Below are 26,533 nucleotides of genomic sequence, written 5' to 3' on the forward strand. Positions count from 1 at the left end.
CTCCTTGTCGTGGGATATATCTTATTTACCCTTATTCCCTTACTCTTCCTTACTTCTGTCGTCACGCTCTTTCTCTCCAGGTTCTGCACTCGACATTCCTATTTTGTGGCTATTGTGATTATACCATCAATATCCAAGCCCGACCCACACAGACCCAGTACCTGGGCATTATCACCCAGGGTAAGGCAAGCCACCTACATCCGTCAACACTGTCAACAACCGCCAATTCCAGCGAGGAGGTAGATATACTTTGCACCCTCACCATCCCCGTCCACAGCTGCCTACACGGCTCCCACCACGGCTCACTCCAACCTCCACCCCTCTTTCCGGGTCCCTTCAGTCCTCGCTTGGGTTGCCTTATCGGGCCCGCTGCCGAGCCCGCTCGTGACACTCTCGTGACCAGAAGTTCTGCGGCCACGGGTTCAGCTGGGACCGGGAGAAACAGATAATCCGCTCCCGCACTTGGCACTGCGCTTATCGCCACTACCAGCCACGCCCATCGCCCACACCCGCCAGCACGCCAGCCCGCTTATCTCCACTTCCTCCACCTCTACCTCCACCTCTACCTCCACGCCCCACGCCGTCGCCCTTACTCCCACCCACCGTCAGCCGCCAACCTCAACTCCCTCGCTCCTCACCATCGATCGCATCTCCGTCGCCATCACCTCCACCACCGGCCATCGTCCGCCATCGCCTGCCGTCGCTCCTCCACCCTCCTCCACCCTCTGCCGCGCAGGAACAAGGCCAACCGTCGCGGATGTGACTTTCCCAATACGCGGGGTCCGCTGCTTTTCTGGCGTCTGTGTGTCTTGTCTGTCTGTGTTTGGCTGTCGGTTCGGCCTGTCTCTGCTGTCTGACTTTCCAACCACGCCCAAAATAGCCACTCGGTTTGGCTTTTGACTTCGCTCCTCCTTCTCTCTCTCTCTCTCCCCTTCTGCCAACCAACCCTCCATCGTCTCTCTCCGCCCAAAGTGAAGGAGGATCTGTCGCCTCTCCCGCTCCGCCTCTCTCTTTTAACTCCCTCAGATCAAACAACTTCTCATCGTCGTTGTCTTTGAATCTTCCTCTTCTTCGTCACCCTCCTCCACTTCCGGCACATATTTTATCCTCGCTTTCTCCCCCCCGGGTTTATTCAGCTCCCACGTTAGACCCATTAAATTATATCTCCTCCCATCCTCTTTCCAGGTACAGAGTCCACTCCACTCCACTCCACTCTTCTCTACTCACTCTCCACGCCATTCCATACCGCAACACAGACTTTCTTTATTCCATGCCTGTGGCTATTCATCGAACTAACTCTGCGCTTGCTACCGTCGTAAAAAGGCTTCTTCCTCTTATCGCCACCCCGTCCGTAAATCACACGCACCACATCACAGCCGCACCGCACCGTCTTAACAACCTTCCAACCTAACCAACGCTCGCGCAAAAGCCGATCGATCGCCCTCTGTAATAATACATCTTCTTACTCACCACCCACTGTCCTTTGACGAGATACCACGATTCCCGGTCATCGTTTGACACCAGGACCTTGACCCATATTATTACTGCCTATTTTCGTTTTCATTTCCTCCGGCCTCTCGTCCCAGAGTTTCGACTTCATGCTCCAACTCTGAAAAACGAACGCCTGTCAAAAATCGCGTCGTCGCCGCATCCAACTCCAGTCGGCGGCGATCATCAAATAAGTCATCTCTACGATCCATTTATCCATTTTTGTATTTTACTCAACAAAAATTGTCCGCTCCCATCTCCTCTGATTCGCCTTGTGTGCGCAACCGACTCTCTTTTTATACCTCAAAACGTACCACACTGACTGTTACTGCAACTCCCACCTACTTACTTTCTTTAAATCTCGTGCCTTGTCTATCGACGCTTGTCTTGTGACCAGCACTCCCTTGGGAGTTCTACCGAACCAAAAAGATTGATCGGAAAGGTTTGACCCACTCTCTGGACAAGAGTGCCAAGTTGGCTGGCCTAACTCGCTCCAACCATGAATCAGATGAATGTCGCTGGAATGAACCCGGGAGCAGGTGGTCCCGTCGGTGGCATTCCCATGATGAACAATGGTTCTACAGCTCCGCGCAGTGATCCCAATGGCCAGAATCTTCAGGGAGATAATGTCATGCAATTAAACACCTACATCTACGACTATTTTCTGAAACGCGGCTATCACGAGTGCGCAAGGGCCTTGATACAAGATGAATCGTTTACCATGAGCACTTCTCCTGCGTCCAAGTCGACACCATCCCACCGCCGCGATGGCGAAATGAATGGCGTTGACGCTGATGCAATGGCAACAGACTCCAAGGACGATGTGAATAAACCAAGAATACCCGATGACTTTCCGCGACCAAATATACCGCCAGGCCCAGGCGGAGCTGACGTGCAACAAACCCCATTTCTCCTGGACTGGTTTAACCTCTTCTGGGATATTTTCTTGGCCCAACGGAAACGAAGTAAGAACCCTGACGCGATGCACTACGTGCAACAGACCCAGGTATGTCCATATATACATAATTCTCTCTTCAAACGACTTTTTTCTCTCACGGTAATAATACTAATAAACGCATAATGCGCTACTCCTCAGCAACTACTTCGCATGCAAAACCAACAAATGATGCGCCAATCACAAATCATGCCGGGCCAATATAACATACGTGGAGCCCGTGGTGGCATGATTCCTGCGAATATTCAAAAAACCATTTTGCAAAACCCAAATATGTACGTTCATATATATATAGACAATATCTAATTTCCACCACCTCTTGACTAACTGTTTTATAGGACACCCCAACAAATGGCGCAGTTGCAGAAAAATCAACAAATGCTCCATCATCAAATGCAACGAGAGCCTTCCGAAATGGAAATGAATGGCCATCGACCACAGTCGCCGTCTTCTGCTGAAAACGCTCCATCGCCTTCAAAACGTCCTCGTCTGGACGGTTCGCAGGTAAATGGGATGCAAATGGCACCGAACGGGCGTGGGCAAGGGCAAATGCCTGGTCGTCCCGCCCACCAGGCCAATGCGATGTTGATGCAACATGGGATAAACCCGAGCAACTTGACTCCTGCACAGTTCAGTTCGTTCCAGGCGCAGAATCCGTCTGTACAAGCAAAATCTCTCCAGGTATATAATCAAAGCATGGCTCTACATAACAATCGCTCAGCAATGAATAACCAGGGGATGCCGAATGGCTTAATGAATCCTGGAGTCATGCCAAACCAAGGGGACATGATGCCCATGCACGATAGTCAACTCTTAACAATGCATGAATACTACGGCGCAAACGGCCAAATGCCCCAAGTTCCGCGACCACAAATGCAAACGGCCGGCGGCGGGAATCATGCCCTCCAAGATTATCAAATGCAGCTGATGCTTCTAGAGCAGCAGAATAAACGCCGTCTGCTCATGGCTCGTCAAGAGCAAGATAGCATCACCCGAGGCGATGGCCAGCCTGGCATGCCTGGCCAGCCTAACCTGGCCCCTGGCACATCCCCGCAAGGAAGCCGCGCCGGTACGTCCCCGAACCCGAATGATCAGATGAAGCGAGGCACACCCAAGATGCCTCAGTCAGGTCTACCTGGTTCTCCTTCTGTTGGTGATGCGATGGCCCAGGGCCGTAGCTCTCCTGCTTCCATGAACTTTGGAGGACAGATGCCGCAAGAACTGGGCGGGCCGTTTTTCATGAACAAGAATATGCCAGAGGGTGTCGTTCAAAACGGAATGAGGCCGCCAAGTTCGAACCCGGCATTTAGTGGTCCTCAGATGGCCCAGCCTATGGATGCCATGTCGCGACCGCAAGGGCCTGGCGCCGCTGGTAATCGAATGCCAAGTGGCAACTGGCAGAGCCAGGGACAGCCCATGATCCCACAGCAGCAACAGGTGGGTCAACAGCCACAACCAGCTGGGACCCCACAAGAGCGTAATGCTATGCCACCACCTCAAGCACCCCCAGCAGGTGTTGCAGGTGCCGGCAGGGCGCAACCTTCCTCTCCCCAATCCGGCGCGGCTCCTCCGACTCCGCAGCAGTCTAACAAGCCAGCGCCCAAGGGGAAGAAGGAACCTAAGGAAAACCCAAGAAAGGTAAAGCAAAAGTTCATTTTTTCATCCATTCATTTTTTAAAAAATATATATCAAAATAAAGGTTTAAGCGGACGCTAAGCTAACAAATCATTAACCAGCGTCCTACAAAGAAACCGTCCACAGCTAACGCCTCGAATACTGCTGCGACTCCATCCTCGGAGGCTGAACCCCCTCCGACTCCCACTCCATCAACTCCAATCACTCCCGTCCATCCGAATTCATTTAACAAAAACACTGCCAACCCAACTACAAACCCTCCTCAGCCCACTTCCGCACCAGCAGCACAAAATATTGTTCCGCAACAGGATCCTAACCAGACATTTGACATGAATCTTTCCGATGTAAGCCTTAAACCTCCTCCCCTCCCCCTTTCCCCTAATTTTTATTTAAATCTAACATATCACCATAACAGACCAACAATTACAATCTTGACTTCACCGCTCTGGATAACCCCGATATCCTGGAGAATTTCGACTTTGATTCGTTCCTAAACACAGATGATCCCAATGGATTCGCTTTTGACCCAACCATGTCATACCCAACTGATGGAGTTGAAGCGGGTGCAGGAGACGGCTTGTAATCTTTCATTTTCAGCCTTTTTTATTCGATTTGTCCACGTGGGGTGGGGGGAGGGAGGGTGTTGTTTCTGTTGATTATAACTCTCTCCAACTCTTTGGTTATTTCTAATTTTATTTTATTTTTATTTTTTTTGGTTTCCCTTGTCCTCTCTTTTCTCATTCATTTTAACTAATATTCTCCTTATTCTCACTTTAAGTGTGTGTCATGTATGTGTGTGTGTGTTTCCCCTCCCTTCCGTACATTTTCTCTCCTTTTCATTGCTTTTTATTTTGCTATCTTAAAAAAGGAGTGAATTGGAAAACCATTACTGCTGCCGCTACTACTACTAGTAGTAGTAGAAGAGGCAAGCAAAAAAAAGGCGATTGCGAGTTATATTTGATGGTTGAAATGTGGAAAAGAATTGATTTCCCTCCTGCATTATTGTTTATTTCCTTTCTTAATTTTTGGTTTTCTTTTTTGGCGCTGCTAAAATTCATACCCCAGCTCTCTTCTTCCCTCATTCTTCTCCTTTTTCTTATTCATGCCTTATTCTGTCATGTTATACTTAAATTTTTTTTCTATTTAAGTCATCCGTCTATCTCTCATGTTTAATTAAAATATTGTTCTTGTCTATTCTTTGTCTTCTACCACTTCATTTTGTTATTATTATTATTATTACTATTATTATTATTATTACTACTATTATTATCTATTTCTTACTTTCTTTACATCTCTGACTTCACTATCTCCCTTTTTTCCACTGTCCTTTCTTTTCTATTCAATGCTCGATCTTTCATCTCATTGCTGTTATTTAGTTATTTAAGATAACTCTTTTTCTTTCCCTTTGAATTGTGGTTTTATCATACATGCATTGATTGTCTGTCTTATACTCTTATTGCAATCACAAACACATCACACACATTTTCCTTTCTGGGATTTTTCATACTTTTTCTATATTACATCATGTGTATATGTTCAACTCAATAAATCTGTTCTATTATGCCTCTTTTTTCAACTCACTTCTCCCACTGTCTTTCTGTGTCTCACTTCCCGTTCCGCCTCTTCTCACAACTCAAATGTTTTTTATTATCTTATACTGTCATTATATATCTATATGTTGTGCTATCAGAGCTTATAGTGTACTAAGTAGTTAAGTATAAAGATGAAATTAATACTTTCTGATCTTCTATCAATCGCCTCTTCACTACCATGTATATATATTATGAGTAGATTTCTATACATCTAATTGATTAAAATGCTGGTGGTCTGCGCTTTGTTTTGTGCTGTGAGGGCTTGACTTTAGTACTAGTTTATAATTGACATAGATATTTATCTGACTATCTATCTATCAATCTACTCAATATCTAATTGATTGGTAATAAACTAGAAAATGCTATCTGCCTACTTACCTATCTGCTATATATTTGATTGATTGATGATTGAATTGAGAATGCTAGCTAGATAGCTAGCTCTCTCGCTACCTACTAACCAAGCGGCCTGTTCAATATTCAATCAATCTCTATGAGAATAAACATCACCATTTAGCTACCCATCTATCAATCAATGTTAAAATGATATGCATTGTTGATGATATATACCGATGATATCTGCAATGATATCTAATGATATCTACCGATGATATATTGAACAATGCAGTGATATGAATTAAATAAAGGATGAAGACAGTGATTCACAACAGCCCAGGTTAGCATTAATATAGTGATTATTGCCAGCCACACGTCTTCAGGGATGGAGAGACAATAGTATCGTAACTTCATCAAATATCAACAAGAATATAGCCACAGCAATTTTTCAAGATGATTTAACGCCAGCATATAGCATGCCAAAGTTAATTTTACCAAGCTTCTCACTAGACGTGCCAGCATGCGCAACACTACCTTCCTCGCTCTTGTGACCCCAATATAACCGCCCACCTTTTGTCGGCCATTCATCGATCAAGTTGGCTAGCGTCTGTAGGTGGCCAAACGCCGCAGGCTGAGGCCCCTTTGGAGGCTTAAAAATGATTGCGGTCGCGAACAGGGCCAGGCATAAAGCGCCAACAGTCAAGTACGAGATCTGGACCGGCATCATGTTAAAGCCAGAATCGAAATAAACAGTCATCGAAAGTCCATAAAGCCGGTGTATCAACGGCTTGAAGCAGAACAGTGTGATTGACTGCCACGAGGTTCCCATCTTCTTGAGGATATTACGATCTCGCTTCAAGCCGCCCTCAGACGATGCGAGCCGCCAAGCTGTTTCATCATTGGAGCATTTAACATGAAGCTCAGCACAATGAAGTGCAAGTGTGATAACCGTCTGAAGCCCCGATACGAAGAAGAATGTCCAAACAAATATACTTGCTGGAAGTGTCTCACCATTGACGAACCAGCCCATGTTAAGGGAAGGGATTTGACTGTTCGGAAGAAGCGACCAGCCACTTTTGTCGCTAATCCCATTCATGAACCCCGTCCTATCCTAATAACAACAAAGATGATGATTGCCCACAGCAAACCCAGGCCCGCTGTAGCCCAGAGAGCCCAAAGAACCTTCCGAACCTCTGAATGTGCGTAGTAAGCTGCCTGCTGCCTGTGCCGGGGAGGAACAGGAATTGTTGGAGCTGCTATATTGTGCACACTTTGCATACATCGGCCAGGAATCCTGTGAAGAGAGCCTTCCAAAATGCAAGCTGCAACTGTGTCCAGAGGGTCGACGCTCCAAGTTGGCGCATGGTGTGTATTTGGCAGAGACCACCAGGCAACGGCCCATTGACCCAGAAGGCATATAGCGAGAGAGATGATAGCGGCGCCACAGATTCATGTCACTGGCTCATCATCAGAGCCATTCAAGTGATCCTTCAGAAAAACAAGCGATGAGGATGAGTATGAGCCTATGATGCAACATAGCATAAACAAATTTGTGTACCATTTGTTAGGCCTCGAGGAGCGTGAGCTGGTCAGCAGCCGAAAGTTGGAATTGAAGGTGAGTCTACCTTTACGTTATAATGCCCATCGTAGGGATACACCGTGAACATACCCATATATTTCGTTCACGAGTGTGATGAGAAGGTTCAAGCCGAGCGAGATGACCTCTCCGCGGGCTCCTTGCTGTCCGATAGAGATTGGAAGAATAGAGGTGTAGATACCAGCTGCTAGACAAGCAACCCCCAGAACTAGGCCCAGGTACAGCCCAATAATGCAGATATTTCTAGAAAGCTGTCGTCGATTGAAGTACGGTCCCCTGGATGGCTCACTTAGCATTTCCACCTCGAATTCCACATTTGGTGACAGGTGAGAGTAAAACATCCCTTGAACGAGATCTATTGAAATAAGTGGGTTAGAGCAACACGATCATTTTTTTTCCAGGATCAGAAGAATTTGGCAAATTGATGTATTATATGGTTTCAGGATGCATTGAGGAAAGAAACAAATTCCATTGTCAAAGAGCTACTACTCTACTCAACAACCCCAACACTCTAACAGCTGGCACAGTCTCCACTCGAATCTGAAAGTGCACCATCATGCCACCATACCAAGCCACGCGAAGATGCTGTTGGACGGTTCCATTAGAATGCAGGCAGTTGAGGCATCCTCCGCTGTCAAGCCTAGCCTAGTGGTTGCATGGGCGGCCACTCAAGCCCCATCCCACGTGACCCTCCCACACATACATTAGCTGTCACTAGATAGATAACAACCAACCACGGTTTATGAAGCCCTTGCATTTCTATAATATAACTAAGAGTTGAATAAGAAATATTATAACTACAACTTTACTACAGCTTGTATATATATTTGAAATTTAGGCAATTACCCTGTTCTGGCCTAGCACTGATTGCTTGCTTTGGCCGAGCGCTAGCACCTTAAGTGCGGGTTTCTTACAGGGAACCACTAAACAGGCTCTTCTGCTTCTGCTTCTGCTTCTTTCAAGTATATATCTCTCCGTTTCAGACTTGACATCTCTTAAAAATAACACTATGCTGCTCGCCTATCACTATTCCATGCAAATTCTATATACAATTGCAAAATTGCGAGGTGTAGTAGCACTCCAAGATAGAACAGAAATGGCCAGCATATGATAATGAAGTATATATAGTTAGAACTACATGCGTATAAAATTCAAAGTTGCTTAACTACTAGAAAAAAACTATAAAATGGGATATTAGCTACACTAAGCCTTTGTAGCGGCAAGCTTCTGCACAGGAAACTAACTCCCCATAATGTGATATCAGAGCTGTTTAATCACCTTGAATTTTCAAAGTGGGAAAAAAAAAATGAAAAGGGAAGAAAAGCCTGCATCAACAATAATAGAGGCTACGTAGAACCCACACAAAGAAAAGGGGACAGTCAGCATTTCTCCCGTACAAATAGTTACCACACCTTTCCTTTCTGTTCTCTCAACACTGAGGTCCTCTCCCCTCCTACCCCCTAGCAGATTTCGCCATCCTACTACTCCTCCTCCCCTTTCTCGATTTTCACACATTCCTCCAATGGAATGAAATCATACATGGCATCTGAACCAAAAGGATCAACCCCAGGATTTTTCCCCAATGCGCCCCGTGCAGCATGAGAATCCACGGTAACCCCCAATTCAGATACACCAACAGAAACGGCGGCCGTAGCAGCCATCTGTTCCCACTTACGAATATTCTCCTCCGTCTTCTCTTTCGGATCTGCCCACTCCTCGTCTTCCTTAACCATCTTAATCAAATAGTCAACCACTTGCGCAGCGCATTTCTCCTTGGCAATTTGTATCGAATAAATAAACTTGGATCGCCCAATACTTCCAACCCGCGCAAGGAATGGATCATTCGGGAACCGAGCCGTCGCACTGAACCATGTAGCAGGCCCATCCACCTGCAGCTCGGTCATGTGGTATTCTGGCTGGTCTATGGATAAAAGAGAGCATATCTCTTTATAATCGAAAAAAGAATGGATGCGAAGGTGAGGCCAGAGCTATCGGGCGCGCTCCTCAAGGGAGCGTGCCAGCGACCGGCACATCGTAGAATAAAAAGTCAGTAAAAGAGATTTTTGAAGGGGGCATGGCTCAGAGCGGGTATGTAAAGGGGGATTGGGGAATCTTTACTTTCAACGCGCTCGCACGGATTCCAATATTGGCTCGTCACCAATCTGAGATCCCTTGATGATATTTTCTCGTTTTTGGTACTCGAAGCTGTGACTTCTGCAGTTGGTAGCCTCTGGCTCCTCGTAGGAATTGGCAACAAATTGGCATTCTCTCGTTTTGCCTTCTTTTTGGCCCTCTTTTTGGCCTTCTTACCCACTTGCTTCGATGGTCCAGGTGGCAATAGATCTGACCCAGACATAGTGCTTACATTTGATCTCCCAGCGGGTAGATCCGGGTCACCAGACAGTATTTTGTTTTTTCCCGCATGTCGTTTCCGCTTAACTTGGGTAATCTGTTTGACACAAGTTAGCAACGGACAAAATCTTGGAAAACTCCACTGGCGAAAAACATCATAGCGTAATTGCTTCCCTGAGGCTGAAGAGATGGCTTCTGAATTGGTGCAGTTGCAGTTTCGTTGTTATTATTAACACTGTTCGTCAGTAAACTACCGGCAAACCCAACCCCTTGAAACAATGGCGTAACCTCAAGGCTGGTGATTAATAGACTATAAAGAGCTGCATGAGCAGAGGCATGTATAGCCTCAGTAGCTGTTTTATAGAACTTATTGGCCCCGAAGCAGGATATCCCTCCCACATCCACTTCATACCGGCATCCATCATGATGCTCGTATTTGGTATAGACTGGACGGGCTACTTTGTTTTGTTCGCAATATTCTATTTTTCGGAAGATTCAACGCCGTTAGCTTTCATCTCGTGTATGAAAGGGAGCCGCAATTTCCCATAGGAAGAGGTAGAAGATATCATACCCTGAAGTAGGGTAGTCCAAATCCACCCGCCAAGCAGCACCTGTGGGCCCGGAAGCTCAGGCAAAGTCCAGCCAGAATACTTCTCCTTCAAGCCTTCCAGAGCAGAACGGCATGTCTCCGCCTTAGCAAGAAATTTATCCTCATAAGCACCATCCTTCGAGACCGTGGCACCCCAGTACGTGAGAAAAGCTCTCCAGTTCCCACCAGCAGTTCTTGCATAGCTGAAACTTGGGCGCAGATTGGCCACAACGGCGAGAACACCAAAGTAGAAGACGGCCTCGTTGAGGCCAACAGAGTCAATGTCTAGATTCTCAAATTTTTGGCTCTGGGGCTGCTCGATGGCTGCTGCGGCCGCGGCAGTCATCACGTCATCAGCACTTTCGAGTTCGGTCATTTCCCCAGATTCAACGGGACTGCAACTGCGGCCATCAACGCTGCTACTCCCAAACATCTCAACAACAGCCTTGTGGTTACGGGACGTCGTTGGCTGCGGCCAAGGAGGTAGCAGTATCGGAGTTACAGGAGCAAATGCCCCTCTGCCTCCCGTGCTTTCAAAGGAACTCACATCAGGCCTAGGGGACCCCTGCAGCTTAGTGTAACTTGCATCAAGTAACCCAGGCCTGGCTGCATGCCCAGCGCATCCAACCTCTCCTAGGGGTGAAAAGGTTGTAGGTTTGCTATTTTCCTGGAGGGCACCCGAGCCAGCAAGCTTCAAGGCCTGCTCTGGTAGGAGAGGGGGCGCTGACGCCCGTGGATTGAGATGGGGCTTTAGAGACTCTGTTGCTGAGTTGTGGGGCATCGCGTTCAAGGCGGTAGGTCTTGAGAGATTGTCCATTTTGCCGGATGAGACAGAGAGGGGCTCGAGGACCTTATCCGGTACTGAACCATCTTCTGGAAGTCGGTGTTGGTAGCTGGTCACAGAAGGCAGTGTCACGTTGTTTTGGGATCTATAAGCTCGGCAGCCAGCATATTGTTTGGGGGAGTTGTCTGGGTAACGACTGTTCTGCCTATTTCCTGTGTCGTCTTGGGCTGAAATGGTTTGAGAATCCATAATGGAAGCTGAAATTGAGCCAGAAGCCAAACGTCGCGTCATACAATGCACTTAATGACGTCAAAGAGAATGTCAGAAACCATCAATGGTATGGCCTAGAATGTTCATGACTAGTATTTGGGTTAGGGAAAACAGGAAACACAGTGACTGAAACCCTTAAGGACAATGGAGGTGAAGCAGTAGTTGACAGAAGACCAGCGATTGGGGAGTGAAGGCGCAAGCTCACAGCCAATATCAGGGAATCTCCAAGAAGCAACAATCCAGTATCCGATATCAAGTATCATGTATCATGTATCACGATGGAAAGAACAATCGGCGGAAGATCCGCCCAGCGGAGCCTCGGCAGGGGAGGAGGCAGGCGCAGCGGAGGCTTGGTTCCTCGCTGGGAAATAGTAAAGCAGCATGGGAAAGCGGCAAAGAGGAGTCGCTACTGCAGAGACGGGGCCTTTGCTGCCCGAATTATAAATTTAATAAAGGAAACACCAAAGAGATACATCACAACACACCCCATGGATGCTATAAGCCTAGTCCATGGAAGCTTTTAAAGGCTGATAAAAATCCGTTCTGCCTGAGTGAGGCCGTTAAAATTCGAAACGATAAGGCAGAAAGAGAACAAAGAACAGGACGCCGGAACAACGAATAAGGAAAAGAATTACAATAAATTTGAAATTACGTTAATCAGGCCATTCCATAGAATGGTCTTTTCGTTGTAGGAATGTTGCTGGTAACGAGTGGTGGAGGGGTGATGCCTTATCAGTAGTAGTAGTAATAATCCTGTATCCTCCCAGCCAATAATTTTTATATTGCCGGCTTTTACTGCGGTAAGTTGCAGACCTCCATCAACTGACAATTTCAACCCAACTGTGGGCCATTTACTCTGAGTTTTCTGTTTCCCGTCTTGTGGCAGTGACCCTTGTTCTTGCTTCCAGGGCTTCTTCGAGTGTGGGCCGCGGGCTAACGTCCTCGGCATTCAAGCGAGACATTTTTCTGGTCGGTGAAGGGCTGCCAGATTTGTTGTCTTCTGCGATTTCCACTTGGTCCGATGTGCCGAGTCTTTTGCGTTTTGATTCGGCGGATGCCATAATGCTACTCTTTGATCGTCTGATCGTTTTTGCACTGTTCGTGAGTACCTTGCTAGAACCACGGAGGGGGGTGTCTACCTCACTCCCAGCGCCTTCTTTCTTCCCCTTCACCTTCGGATTCGGGCTGAGCAGACTTGTCGGAAGGGGCGCATTTTCGCTTCCAAAACCCTCATCGCTATCTGATCGGGCACTTGATCCTGAGACGCCACGTACTCCCGGTTGGGGCAGTTCCTTTAGCGCTCCGGGGCGGTTTGGGTGTTTAGAGTGGGATCTAGGAGCTCGAGGCTCCGCAGCTGCTGAATGTTTGGACGCTACAGGATGAGCAGAGGATGGTGTGTTTGTGGGTGCATAAGTACCGCTGGTCAATTTCGCTGGGCTCAGCGCTTCGATCAGCTGGCTATACTGTTCATCATTAATCGGCACAGAAACACTAGGCTGTTTACTGTGCTGTCCGAAACTGACACCTGTCATGTTGGATATGGCTCGACTACCATTTGAGCTTGATCCCGTGTAGTCTGGCATTGGCACATCATCCAAGGTCGAGCGGGAACGCCGACTAAAGCCCGGCTCTCTGAAAGTATCAACGAACGGGTCCTGGACTATAGGCTGCAAGGGCCATCTAGAGTCTCTCTCCGGCAATGCGGGCCGCGCCCAAGACGTCTGAGGGGTAGGATAAAGTCGGTGGTGCCAGGTTGTAAATTGCGAAGAACGGCCAGCATCCGAGAATCCAATCCCACGAGGCTCTAAGCGCGTTGGAGAGTGGGAATGGGCATCCTCTTGTTCCCGAATACTACCATAATCCACCCCAAGATTATATTTAAAAACGGGGCGGGAGGCTTGATGCCACATTCCCGGGTTTGGCCAGGCTAAATTCGAACCTTCTAAAATATCTGCAGTACAATGATGAGTTTCTGCCACGCTGTAAGGGCTGCCTAAGGGTCTGGCTTACTTAGTGGGGCATGTTGGAAAGAGAAGAAAACGAGATTTCTAACTCTTTCGAATGGTGGATTTCGATTGGGCCGAGAAAATCCTTCCGCGATTACAACTTTAATACGACCAAATTCTTCTCCAGCCTCCCAGTGGCTCTGTTGAAGCATCTCTTCGTGGAAAGGGGGAAAATGCAAACAATCCTGGCCTCCATTTTTGTCCACATCTGATACACAAATCGTTTAATTATTAGCAAGCCGCAAAAACCGCTGCTTACATTAGTTATAGATCTACTTACGAGAACTAGAATCTAGAACATGCTGTTAGCAAAAACGAATCAGAATAATATATATCGTAGGATATCACATACCAATAACTTGAGGCCAACAAGTCCGCTGGTTGGTCAAGCTCCCACTTCAAGAAAAATAGATAAAATTAGTGCCGTATATCTGGGATCTACAACGTCGTTTAGTCCACCAACTTGATACGTACGCAATGAAACGTCCATCGATGAGAACCCGCATCTCAAACATGACAGCGTCATCCGGCTGCATCAAGCTCTCCATCATTCTCGTGGGGTTCGGCTTTTTCCAGCTGTGGATAGATATCCTAAACGGACTGTTGCGAGACATGCTTGGGACAAAAGTAGTCAAGATAGGGGTGTAGCCAAAGATCCCCTGGGCGTAATTAGGTTGCAGAGGATGGGAGGTCGGATTAGCTAAAGAATCGACATGCATGAAGGGAGATTCTGGAAAAATAAAGTATTCCCAGCGAAAACATCGCTCAGCCTTCGGTCTTATGGATGTCATAAAAAAAAGGGAAAATTTAATATAGCAACACTGGAGGACGATAACTGACCATTGTCCCTAGTCACGAAGCATTGGGTCTTGAACTCCTGAACGGGCACTTTCGACCCCTCGGGGAAAAGGAGTATGTCCCAGTTCTCGAAACGCATGGCTGGCGAGGGATAGTAAAAGATCCAACCGATCAAGGAATCTTTCTTCCCCTATGCCGACGAGGAGGGAATGGGTATCAAGCAGCAAGACAGAGATTGGACAGAGCAAACGTTAAGCAGAGCAGTCCACGCCCAAGAAGAGAACAAAAAAGGGGGGGGGTGTTTTCAAACACAGTCCTATCCTTGCCGACGTGATAGTAACGATGGCAAGAGGATGGAATGAGGGAGCTGAGCTGGATGCATGAGGAAGAGAAGAAGAAGCAAAACAGTAAACAGAGCAAAAGGCTTCATTCTTATATGCGGGAGTCTCTGTGCCGGGAAATACACGGGGGAGGCAGGCGGTAGTCACTCGGGGATACGCCAGGAAGGGACGCCAAATCGGCAGTCGCACCCGTCAACAAATGGCTGTGGCAAGCGCTGCTCTCTGCGCACCCGGCAGCGGCAGATTCGGGGGCAAAAGCGGGATGGTTTGCTTGTGGAGGTTGAGGCATGGGTGTCAAGGGAACAACAGCCTGACCCTTTCACTCGCGATTGAGCCCATGCAGGCAGGACACGGAGTCAACTGCCTGGGATAGCATTCCGGGCACGGAGATTCTCCTTTGTCAGGCGCAACCATAGCTAAGAGCCATTGTTATTATGTTGTCGAATGCACCTAGTTACTTCCAAGTTTTGCTGTGATGAAGCTCGATTGGATCAAACTCGATCGGTACGTACGCGCCTATCAGCTGGTGATTCTTCTGCAAGCGTGAACCTCCCAATGAAGCTCCTGCATCTGCCGGGCTACCATCCTTTTCACGAACAGGAGGGACACACCTGGGTAGACCTCCGAAGCAGAATTACCTACAAGTAACTAATTCGTTCGACGATGCAATTGACATGGCTTACCTAAGATAAAAGTTCATCAGCTCCAACTTCATCAGATTTTTGAGAAATTTTCTTGTCTCATCTTGTAACCAGATCATTGTATGAATTACATTACAAGTCATTGAATTGAAGAGATAAAATAATCAACTCAATATTCTGAATCAGTATATAACATTCAATTCTCTCTCTCCCTCTCCCTCTCTCTCTATATATACACCATACAGACGCATAAGTGCCGAAAAAACAAAATATCAAATAGAAAAGCGAACATTCAAAAAAGAAAGAAGAAATTCCATAACTGAGGGAAGATGCATAGAGAGATCTGTGATTCCTTCAGAGTTCAGAGGTATCCATCTAAGATATGTACATATATACATACATATATATATATATATATATATATATACACAAGAAAAAATGAAATAATTGAAAGAAATTCTCCACAACTGCAACTTTTATAGTAACGATATAAAAAAAGTCTCTCATTCAAAGCTAGCGCAATTTTTTCTTACATATAACCATAAACACTGTTACATGTACATGTTACATACAGTAGATAATCAAAGTTCCCTTAAGGCGGAGGAGAGGATAAAAGAATTCTAGCATAAGCAATTTTCAAAACAAAATTGAAGAAAGAAGAAGGCGAAAACAGAAAAAAAGGAAGGGGGAAGGGGGCGGGTAAGAGGAAAAAAATAAGTACAGTACTTACAAGGTGAAAAAAGGCTTGAATTGATCATTACATTTCTCATTCATAATAAACAAAGCATAGACCTGGAGGACAAAAGATGATAAGCAATTTATGAAAGATGGAAAAAAATAATAGTTCACAATTGTTTCAGGAACAAAAGCAACAGTAAAGTAGAAAAGAGAAGAGAGGAAAAACCATAATTGATTAAAAAGAAGTCAGTTGAATAGGAAAAAAATGAAAGGCTTTCTCGACATAAGATATAAAATAAGCCGCTCATAAATAAGATAAAAACAGCGGAGAATATGTGTTGCACTTTAATTGTAGTGCCAGTGGCGAAAGAAGAAATAGTAGCTGTAGTAGCAGCAGTAGCAGCAGTAGCAGCAATAGCAGCAGTAGTAGAACAGGTTAGATAAATAAGTAGAATAATCAAAGTGAAGTTAGAATAAAACGAGTTGCAAAATATTAAAGTAAACGAAGGAAGTCACAATTTCATACGCACACACAACAGCAATCTCTCTCTAACTCACACAAAATTAAAGTAAGCAAAAAGCAAGAGAAAAGAAAATGGCAAGAAAAAAAGTAGGCAATTTTGAAGAGAAATCACACTCATCAAGAGTTTTAAAGAGTAGGTAACATGAGTCATTGGAAAATAATTCAAGAGGGGCTTTGTTTCAATGGGTGGAAAATGAAAAGGGGGAGGAAAGAAAGAAACAAAAAAATTGACAGAAGCGGCTTTTCCTTTTTGATTTGATACAACGCAAGAACCAAGACCAAGACCCATCCTTTTTGGAAAAAGGAACACAAAAAAACTCCTGCTGGTGCTTCACGACGAAAGGGACGCGTTTACTGCTAGAGAGTTACATAGTCACATTAGTAAGGAAAGTTCGTTAAAAGGTGTGCTGGGGCAACAGAGAGGAAGTGTAAAACACGTTCAACTTGACGACGGGGAGGAATTTAGCGCAAACGTACCTTCATTGGCGCGAAGCCACCACCATATGAGTGGGAAGGTGGCATACCCATGGAGGAATACATGGGTGGTGGCGGAGCGGGGCGATAAGGTGACCCAGCGGGTCCAGAATTGTTCTGAGAACGACCCCAGCTAAGCCTGACACGCGAGTTTCCAATTGGATATCCTTGCATCTGGTTGATGGCCATCTCGGCTGCGTGGCGCTGAACAAACTGGACAAAACCGCAGCCTTTTCCTGGTGGGATCTTGACATAGGTAATCTCGCCGAAGCCCTGGAAGAAAGAACGAAGTTCATCCTCGGTGACGTAGCCGGAAAGTCCTCCAACGAACACGGTGGTGTTGTTGGGATCTGTGAATTGGTTCATTGGCTGAGGAGCACCGTAGTATCCCATCGGAGGGCCACCCATAGGAGGAAACATACCAGCGGGGCCAGCTCCAGGCATACCCATTGCGCCAGGCCCAGCACCAGCACCCTTGTTCTTGGGAGTAGCAGTGGAAATACGCATAGGGCGGTTGCCGCAATATACACCTTGCATCTCAGTGAGGGCGCGTTGCTGGTCGGTCTCGTCGGAAAAGCGCACGAATCCATATCCACGCGACATGCCACTGATGGGATCCGTCATGATCTTGGCTGATTTGCAAGATGGGAAGCGGCTCTGGAAGAGCGAGACCAGGACGTATTCGTTAACCTCCGGACCAAGATCACCAACGAAGATGGAGAACTCAGGGCCACGTTCCTCACGGCTACGGAAAGGTGAGTGAGTTAATGCGGTACAGAAGGTTGCACCAGAATTTGGAAGTGTACCTACCTGCGATCAGCCAGACCGCCACCGGAAGCCCAGTTGAGCTTGAAGGTACGCGAGGTGTTGGGAATGGGAGTTCCGCTCAGGGTCAGTGCCTTAGCTGCTGCAGCTGGGGTAGTAAAATCGACGAAACAGTATCCGGCGTTACTTCTAGGGATATCAATGTTAGAGCGTGAACTTTCATGTTGTTTCCTTTATTCTTTTCGCCATCGAGTAGCACAAGCAGATTGGAAGGAGAAAAAGATTTAAAAGCTAAGCTCAGAAGTAGCGTAGCGCCACGTACCCAGAGAATTTGTCGCGGATCATCTTGACGTTAACTTGCTCCCCCATTTGGAACCAGAGATTGCGGATGAAATTCTCGTCAATCCAGGGCTCGAGCTCACCCATCCTAACCAATGAAAAAGTAATGAAAAAAATCAGCCAAGAAGCATTCCAAAATGGCATTATAACCCATCGCATGCATTGCGCCGCTTAGAGGACAAGCAAAAAGAGTTAACAGGCGCAATCGAATTTAATAGCATACCAAAGCGTGGTTTTGGCTTCGCCGGCCTGCTGAGCAGAGCCCGACGCAGGCTCGCCGGAAGCAGGGGCTTGAAAGGGAGCAGGAGAGGGATCCGACTGCCCAGCCATAGCAGATTCCGCGGGCGCAGGAGCACCAGTTCCGGCAGTAGCAGCATCAGCAGCGCCGTGCTGATTTTGGAAAGAATCGAAGTTCTGGAACGACATGATGATGAACGGTTGAGAAAGGTGCGAAATATGCGAATTATACAACACCAGGGAAGAAAGACTTAAAAGACGACGTGGGTGAATCGATGAAAATCGAAGAAAACGTAAGAGACGAAGTGCTAGGAACCTAAGTTGGGCGCAAGATGGTAGTCAGCATATGATTGCTTCAAGATTTCTGTTTTCAAGAAAAAAAATTTTCAAGAATTTTTTTTGCGTCCTCCAGCGACAGGCAGAGTGTCACCACACTGGGAGTTTAAACAGGTCAAAGGATCGCTGCATAAGCTCAAGAAGAAAGGGAAGCTAATGAGTGCTAGGCAAGTGTGAAAGAACACGAATTCCGTAGCAATTGCGACAAGCTATCGTTTTTGGGCGAGATGAAAAAGAGCGCCGACACAAAAGGACACACAACGCACACGCACACGAACACGCACACGCACCTCTTGCGCCCAAATAAACCCTTGTAATGCGTTGGTATTCTTCGAACACGGCCGTTGCGACTTGAACTCGTAGGGGGTCGTTAAGGAGAGACGAGCGATGAACACCTGGTTTTTAAGAAAAGTCTAGGATCGACAAGGAAGGATAATTCACGTTTCTGCAGCGACAAATCGGGAGCAAAGATGGTTAGTAGATCGATCAAAGGTGATGGTGACGGATGAAAAGGACGAGGGAGTAGAGGGAATAGGTGGGGTGGTGGTGGTGGAGGAGGAGGAGGAGGAGAGAAGGGAGTGAATTGACCAGCGACACAATAATAGAAGAGTCAATCAAAAGAAACAATGAATCGGACCACGCGTCGAAAGCGACAGGAAGTGACAGCAAATTGTCAGAATGAAAGGAACACTGGGACTGGAAGAAGGAAGAAAAACTGAAAACAGCGACAATAAACAACGACAACAACAATAACGTTGAATGGTAAGGGAAGGTGGAAAAGTGATGAAGGTGAATGAAGAGGAAAAAGTGAAGATGATGGACAAAGAGAGAGGAAAAGAGCGTCGAGTGGACGAAGCAAAGTAGGACTAAGACAAGCGTGCGGGGACGAGAGAAGGAAAAAAGAAAGAAAAAAAGGAAAACGAAAAAAAAAAACCAAGGCAGAAAGGAAGGAAGCGGAGGAAGCGCCAAAGGAGAAGAAAACAGCGAATGAGTTGCAGGAGACGAGGCAGGCAAGGGAACACCGACTAGAGCAGCAGCTAGCAGCAGCAACTAACCACTCTCGGTCGGGTGAGAGAGGAAACGAGCCTTGGAAATTGGTGGTTGGGTGCGGGCGTGGCAGGTGAGCTGCCAAGTGTGTTGCAACGACGGGCGGTGCAGAGGGGGGAAATTATATCACAGAAGCTAGAGAGTGAGATGGAGACAAGAGGGAGATGGAGATGGATTGATGGAGATGTAGGCGTAGGGGCAACAGAATGCACGGGGGAATGAAGCGAGGACCCGGGTGCCGGGTTGCCGTGGGATCAAAAACGATGAGGACAACAGACTCGCAACTCCACTCCCGTATGCCCATTGCCATGGCGATTGATGGTCTCTTGTGCCCTCGATGCCTTGGATATATATATGTGTATGCATGTGTGAAGGGTGGGGGGGGCAAATGGACGCTCCCTCAGCCAGCCACCTCTCGACAGACAAGCTACTTCTTCTCCATCATGTCCTTGCAGTCAAGCAGCCACTCTCGCAACCCGACAAGACCAGCAAGATATCGCAACGATGGCGATGGCGATGGGGATGCCAGATGCGCGATGAGGCTGACGCTGGCTGTGGTTGGCGCCCGCGATGCTTCTCTTCCGCTGAGGCTCTGCGGCGATGCGCAAATCCCTTCCACAGAGCTTCCACGGATGACGCCAAACACACGCGATCGAAAAGGGGGGACATGGAGAATCGCACAGAGGACCCAACACGCAGATGGAGAAAAAGGAAGACGCAAGAAATGAAATGACGGAGAATCTGGTACTCACCACAGGCTGTATCTTTCGAATAAGTTTCAACTCCGAACTTGATCCCAGGGCAAGAAGTTACGATTTTCAAGGCTGCCTATACCAAATAAAATACACAGCAAAGAAATCTTGAAATGAGAAAAACCCTCCCCAAATGATAAAAAGGACGGATTTTGGCTGGGAGTTATTTTTCTCTTTTAATTGAGTCGAAGGAGGGATTGGACTTTTGCGCGGTTTTTTTTGTTGATCTGATAAAGGCGACGGAAAAATTGGATTTTTTTTTTTTTTAACTCCGTGGTCGCGAAAACGGCAAACGATGAAGCCGACGACGCAAAAGATCAACCAACGAAACAGGGAGAACAATGTGTGTCCTTTCCTTTGTCGACAGGGAGAGATGGACGGGGGATGGATAGTGATGAGGAGGAGATGGGGAGAGGAGGCTTTCTTTCCTGTAAAAAAAAGAAAACCGAATTAATAAAAAAACACCGAACGAAACTTCTTTGCCGGGCGGGGAGGGGTGATGGTGGGGCGCGAAACGAAAATGGAAAAAACAGCAAGATAATATAATAAGAGCCACGAAATAACAGCTCCGTTAATTAATAAAGCGAAAAAAAAAGGGGGAACACACAATAAAAAAAATAAAAAAAACTAACCAGAAAATGGAGATAACAGATGGAATGCAAGGAGACGATGAACGATGAACGATGAACGACGAACGACGAACGACGACCAACGACCAACGACCAACGATGCGAAAGGAGAAGCAAAAGCAACCGGGACGAGCTGGGACGGAAGAGGAGGGATGAAAGGGGGAAGAAAGGGAGAGGAAGAAGAGAAAGAAGAAAAGAGGAAGAGAGGGAAGAAGGCCGGAGGAAACCAAGCAGAGGGGCGAAAATGAACTAAGAATTTCCGTTTTAGTGGTGGGAGGGGGGTGAGAAGAAAGAAAGTAAAAAGGGCTGCAAGGAACAGACAAGAAAAGAAAAAGTAAAAACCAAGACGTAAAACAACGAGGGGGGAAAAGGGTTCGATCTATCCATGGATACTGCACCCTGTGCTGGAGGCATCTTCCTACTTATCTTACGCAGCATGCAACCGCGGGGCCACCAAAAGAGCGCTGGTATCTCCATCTACTACTACCTGGTTGTTCCGTCGGTATGTATGTGTGTATGTATGTGCGATTACTACGTGCATCCATCCCAGGAAGAGCTGATCTCCCGACATAGTACATATATTCTATGTGGATGTGTACAGTACCTGTAAATGGGAAGCCCAACCATGATCAAAGCCCTATCATGGTTGACGGCGCTGCCATTCTCATGTTGTCGGAAGCGAGGAAACCAAAAAAGCTTACCAGGCAGAGCATGCTCACGCACACAACATTATCCAGCAGAGAAAGTTTAACTACAAGCATTTTTTTTCTTTTTTTCTTTTGAATTTGAAGCATGGACCAGTATATCCAGCAGCCCTTTGCGGTGGGATTGTAACCGGCGAAAGATACCTTAATCATAAAAGGTGGTACCTAGGGAGAAAGAATCAACCTTATAAAGAAAGTATATATTTATATTTTAAATTTGTAACCTTTTTTTTCCCATCAATTGTTACTGATTGTTTGGTTTAAGCTGTGTAACTGAGTTGCCTGCCTAGGTACTGTAACTACATGTAACTTTCAGTCCCCATGCATCTCTCTAATTATCCATAGTATGTTCTGCTTATAGCCCACCAACCCGCAGCCACCAACCACGGCAAAAACGGGAGTGCGAAAAGAAGCAAAAAGGGCGCATCATCACTCCGGGTGTTGGTCAGCGGGTGATTTCATCATCATGCATCGTCCCTGTTGGCTTCTTCTTTCCGCATTACGATTCCCCCCGCCCCCTACACTTTTTACAAAAACCGAAAAGCTCCGCCAATTGAGAAAGGGGGAAAAGTCAGAGGAGTGAGAAAGGTGAGATTTAAGTTGGTTGATCAGCCTGTTTTTGAAAAAAAAAAAAAAAATTTTTTTGTAGGCGCGGGCACAGCGCGTCAGCGGTTCTGTGAAGTTTAAATATTCCCCTCCAAAAAATATGATTTTCCCCTTTCATTATGATGATGGTTTTCAACTTATATTTATATTTTATATTTATTTTTTTAATCCTCAGAATGACTGACCTCTTTCCTTCTACACTCGCGACGCAGCTGTACAGTACATGACATTACAACCCAGAAACAAGAAAAAAGCAAGCAGAAGAGGTTGTTGTTGATCGGTGTTTAGTTGGAACAGTTTGCAAAAAGCACTCACGGGATCTGATCTAGCCATGTGGATTTCAACCCATAGCAAAAACTCCCAAAGGCCCCTCCCTGTTCAATGAATCCCGTGTACCCCTGAGCAACTTGTTTTCCATCCCGCTACTTCCGAATGACGCTGCGTTCAATATAGGATTTGAAGCGATTGCTATGAATAGTTAGTGGTAGTATTTTCGAGATTCTAGCTTGAACTAGCATCGTATGGCGGGCCCAATCATCCAATCAGCGAACGATACAATATGGCACCGGTCTCTAACCCGATGCTGAGCTTCCTTGCTACTTACTAGTCGATATGCCAGATGATAGACGACTGTTGCAGAGCGGAAGAAGGGTCGTCGAAATATCTGCTGCAGTTCGTTTGCGTCGTGGGCGGCTATATTATTGAATTAAAATTTATTTACATTGTGTCTTCGGCTCAGAGCCTCCAATCCACCTATTCCGTCATGATCACCACTAGCCGAGCAGTTAAGTGATGCTCAAAGGATGACAAGAGGGTCCCCTGGCACCTTTAGTTTTCAGCAGTGCCAGAAGGCCTGCTGTTACACTTATTTTCATATCTGAGTTCTGAAAATAATTCTCTATACTCTTCAATGCTCTGTCTATGTATCAGAAGAATTATCTTGAAGTGTTTTGATGAGAAAAGAAAGTATAGAGAGAGAACGAACTTCGACACTGTCACTATGGCCTTATCTGTATGTGTACTGATAGTAGATATTGTTACAACTGTGTTGGTTATGTGATGTTATATATATAGTTATAGTTATATTTAAACAAACCTGGATAAAATGCCCTAAGGGCTTTGTGCCAAATTGCTCGGCTAGCTGCTTGATGGTAATGAGTAACAAATCCACGTTGATAGAAGCCGATCGCTTCAAGTCCGGCTACTTTTGCTATGCTCTTTTGGCAACTTTTTGCCGACTTGCCCCCGTCGATAGCTGGTAAGCAAGTTCAAACAGGAGCAGATTCTAGACCGGCCATCACTGTGCCCATTTGCTTTGCTCCAGTAACTTCTCTAAATGTAGCCTAGATTGCACATAGCACACCTGCCTGCATATGAAATGCATTTCTGTTTTGATAGGGGTTAATCGACCAGGATTCGTCAGGGCTGCCTTCAGCATACTGTCCTAATGTAGGAACATGCTAAGATAACAATATCTGATTCAAAGCTAATCGCTGATCTCCCAGAAACTGCGGATATCAGCGAGCATTTTATAGATAATGTTCCCACCATCTACTTCCATGGGGTTCCATCATCTTTGAACGCTTCTTTGCCACTTCTAAATATAGATATCTCTGTAATTCCCTATTACAATTATCTCCCTTCTTCAAAGGCCTGGTCCCCTTATCCATAATGTGTGAAGTTTGTATTGGTAGTTGCGTAGTTGGTGTTATATAGAACTCGCAGCATTGAAATCGGAATAATATCGGGAAATATATCCGAAGTGTTGTGGGTTTGGATGATAGGTTTTCCAGTTCTGGTGTTGCTGCCGTCCAATAGTAACATCCCCTGAACCCCTATCTTTAACTTTCCACACAAAAAACCTATTACCTCCAAATTACCACCAGCACCACTAAACGATTTTTTATTTAAAAAGAATATACCAGTTTATCGAGAAAAAGTGAGTCTTATCCTCCTATGTGAATTTTACTGCGAAGTTCAAAGTTTTGGTTGTGTGGTTGTGTGGTTGCGTGGTTGCGTGGTTGCTTTTTTTGTTCTAGGTCGATTTTGTGTTGTTGAATTCCCTCCAAGGATTTTGGAATATGGGGTTCATGGGGTTCAACCATCAACATTTGTTCGTTCCCTGCTGTATTTTTGTTCCTTCTCCCCTTTTGTATAAGGTTCTCGTGCTGATCAAGATAATAATGATAGAATATCCGAACCAGCTGTCTCTGTTGCTGGCTCGGAGCCTATGGAGGTTGATATGCTGTCCACCATCGAGAGCATATGCTTGGGCTGCGTCCCCAAATTGAGAGATGTCGATTTGTGGTGTGTTTTTGGGCCTAAGACCTGAAAGTGTTGTGGGACATGTGCCTCTGCAGGGGAAACCTGCAACCCTGTGAGTATTCCCCTTTTAACCTGTTATTTTCCCAGATGGCACAAGGCAGCATTTTATATAGGTAAGTCGCGTCTTAAGCAATACAGATATGCTGACAATTATGCTAGGTGTGTGATCCACCTCTATTGAGGTGCGCCATGCATGGGCGCGCGTTTATTTTCTGCGGGGTGGCGGGTGGGAGCTAATTCCCTCTGGTCCCGCCGCCGGGCTGCTGCTGTGCCTGGGGGTATGCAGGCAATGGAGGCCGTGGTTGTGCCTGCTCCTGGTGCATGGGTGCACGATGAAGAGAAGGAGGTTGAGAAGGAGGTGGAAGGGGTCGAGGAGGAGGATATGGGGATTCTTGGGGGTTGGAGCTCCGGGGGATCGGTGGGAGAATCGGCGGGGGGGTTGTTGGGGGTTTGGTAGGAAAGCGGTGGAAGAGGTACCGAAGACGCCTGAGGCGTATACTCGGGCGGTTGGCGTGCTTTGGCATCGGTGGAGGGGGGAGAGGAGGTGCCCCCGACCGTGGAGGATTGGTCGCCTCGTTGGTAAGGGGAGGAATGGGGAGGGGGACTCCTTGTGGCAAGGGCATGTGCCGTTGCCCCTCCCTAAATGAGCGATGGTGGTGCAGCACTCCGTTAAGTGCTACAGGGAGAGGATGGCGGATTGTTGGGGGGGGGGGGGGGATGAGACGCGTATTCGCGAATACGGGGTTTCCTTTGACCATGGTAAACTGTGACTGATCTTTGTTGATTGAGTGCAATAAGGCCTCTTCAGCATGTTCAATCATTATGGTCGGGTCTCCGACTTCGATTCTCGCTGCCGCAAGTGCGTCACAGTGGCCGTCAGGTGTTGTCAGTGGCGAATCGGGCGTTGCTGACTGCTCCTTAGCTGTCTGGAGTCGCTGCTCGAGGGCGGCTTTCCTGCCTGTCGAAGACAGGTCGAGAGCCGGGGGTCTTATTTCAAAAGATACTTTTGAATTTGGTCTGACCAACTGTTGACGGATAAGAGGAAGGAGTCACAGGAAGGAGAAGAAGATGCGAGTACAGGTCTGTCAGTATTTTCAGTTGAAGAGACAAGAGGTGATGTGATGTACAGTACAAAGAGCCACATGTCCTGTTTGTACCAGAGAGCCATTGATCCAAGTACCGTACCTAGTCAAGTAGGCGTATTGTCAAAACGATTGCTCAAATATCATTATTCGACCAGGAGCCATCTGACCCACAACCAACGAAAAGGGAAGGAAGGAGAAGAACGGGCTTATTTGAATGTTTGTGCGTATGACACCAGAGAGTGTCACATAACAGTGGCAGAAAGCAGTCGTCACCATAACATTAAGAAAATTAAAGAACATCTGTAGGTGCTCTAGGTCCACAGGTGGATAACTCTCTCCCCAACCACCCAATAGGTATGTTCAGTACATTATGGGAATTCACGCTCCGATGTTTCTTGCCCTTAGACAAGGAATAAAATGTTGTTGGAGCTCCTTCGGATCTTCGGATTCATGCCCAGGAGGCTGTTCATGATTGGTAAAAGTCCCAAATAGAAAGGAGCACCCTCGGCGTAGACAACATTTACGTACCTCCGTACATACATACCTGCCCTCCAGATATTGAGCAGGTTTTGTATCCATGGTCGCTCTTGCCGAGCTTCTGTATCATATAAATAAAAACATCCATTTGTGATGCTCAGCACCTTCCAAAAGC

The 26,533-nt window shown here is 46.6% G+C and overlaps 8 protein-coding genes across 8 annotated transcripts; 2 read left to right on the forward strand and 6 right to left on the reverse strand.

Moving 5' to 3' along the window:
* Positions 1-39: 39 nt before the first annotated feature.
* On the reverse strand, positions 40-1,700 carry HCBG_00313 (uncharacterized protein; the record flags this gene model as incomplete). Its single annotated transcript, XM_045427363.1, has 7 exons — positions 40-109; positions 307-408; positions 463-592; positions 639-1,052; positions 1,228-1,444; positions 1,471-1,548; positions 1,623-1,700. 7 exons carry the CDS (start codon positions 1,698-1,700, stop codon positions 40-42), a joined length of 1,089 nt encoding a protein of 362 aa, XP_045291338.1.
* Positions 1,701-1,996: 296 nt separating this feature from the next.
* On the forward strand, positions 1,997-5,271 carry HCBG_00314 (uncharacterized protein; the record flags this gene model as incomplete). The annotated part of the gene is made up of 5 exons (XM_045427364.1): positions 1,997-2,494; positions 2,585-2,718; positions 2,782-4,081; positions 4,180-4,422; positions 4,494-5,271. 5 exons carry the CDS (start codon positions 1,997-1,999, stop codon positions 4,659-4,661), a joined length of 2,343 nt encoding a protein of 780 aa, XP_045291339.1.
* Positions 5,272-6,451: 1,180 nt separating this feature from the next.
* HCBG_00315 (uncharacterized protein) lies at positions 6,452-8,357 on the reverse strand (the record flags this gene model as incomplete). The annotated part of the gene is made up of 5 exons (XM_045427365.1): positions 6,452-7,109; positions 7,284-7,460; positions 7,673-7,955; positions 8,095-8,185; positions 8,304-8,357. The coding sequence occupies 5 exons, from the start codon at positions 8,355-8,357 to the stop codon at positions 6,452-6,454; spliced, it is 1,263 nt and encodes a 420-aa protein (XP_045291340.1).
* A 724-nt stretch (positions 8,358-9,081) lies between these two features.
* On the reverse strand, positions 9,082-11,574 carry HCBG_00316 (uncharacterized protein; the record flags this gene model as incomplete). Its single annotated transcript, XM_045427366.1, has 4 exons — positions 9,082-9,521; positions 9,719-10,049; positions 10,076-10,431; positions 10,524-11,574. The coding sequence occupies 4 exons, from the start codon at positions 11,572-11,574 to the stop codon at positions 9,082-9,084; spliced, it is 2,178 nt and encodes a 725-aa protein (XP_045291341.1).
* Positions 11,575-12,446: 872 nt separating this feature from the next.
* HCBG_00317 (uncharacterized protein) lies at positions 12,447-14,215 on the reverse strand (the record flags this gene model as incomplete). The annotated part of the gene is made up of 5 exons (XM_045427367.1): positions 12,447-13,546; positions 13,606-13,809; positions 13,882-13,893; positions 13,954-13,997; positions 14,076-14,215. The coding sequence occupies 5 exons, from the start codon at positions 14,213-14,215 to the stop codon at positions 12,447-12,449; spliced, it is 1,500 nt and encodes a 499-aa protein (XP_045291342.1).
* A 2,762-nt stretch (positions 14,216-16,977) lies between these two features.
* Positions 16,978-20,930, reverse strand: HCBG_00318 (RNA-binding protein; the record flags this gene model as incomplete). The annotated part of the gene is made up of 7 exons (XM_045427368.1): positions 16,978-17,025; positions 17,060-17,801; positions 17,867-18,052; positions 18,144-18,248; positions 18,384-18,713; positions 19,024-19,178; positions 20,533-20,930. The coding sequence occupies 5 exons, from the start codon at positions 18,584-18,586 to the stop codon at positions 16,978-16,980; spliced, it is 1,284 nt and encodes a 427-aa protein (XP_045291343.1).
* Positions 20,931-22,811: 1,881 nt separating this feature from the next.
* On the reverse strand, positions 22,812-24,141 carry HCBG_00319 (uncharacterized protein; the record flags this gene model as incomplete). The annotated part of the gene is made up of 6 exons (XM_045427369.1): positions 22,812-22,939; positions 23,076-23,164; positions 23,457-23,481; positions 23,568-23,726; positions 23,835-23,915; positions 24,027-24,141. The coding sequence occupies 6 exons, from the start codon at positions 24,139-24,141 to the stop codon at positions 22,812-22,814; spliced, it is 597 nt and encodes a 198-aa protein (XP_045291344.1).
* A 935-nt stretch (positions 24,142-25,076) lies between these two features.
* On the forward strand, positions 25,077-25,806 carry HCBG_00320 (uncharacterized protein; the record flags this gene model as incomplete). The annotated part of the gene is made up of 3 exons (XM_045427370.1): positions 25,077-25,249; positions 25,605-25,655; positions 25,719-25,806. 3 exons carry the CDS (start codon positions 25,077-25,079, stop codon positions 25,804-25,806), a joined length of 312 nt encoding a protein of 103 aa, XP_045291345.1.
* Between the last annotated feature and the right edge of the window lie 727 nt (positions 25,807-26,533).

Source organism: Histoplasma capsulatum (assembly GCF_000150115.1).
Source record: "Histoplasma capsulatum G186AR genomic scaffold supercont2.1, whole genome shotgun sequence".
Lineage (NCBI taxonomy): Eukaryota > Fungi > Ascomycota > Eurotiomycetes > Onygenales > Ajellomycetaceae > Histoplasma > Histoplasma capsulatum.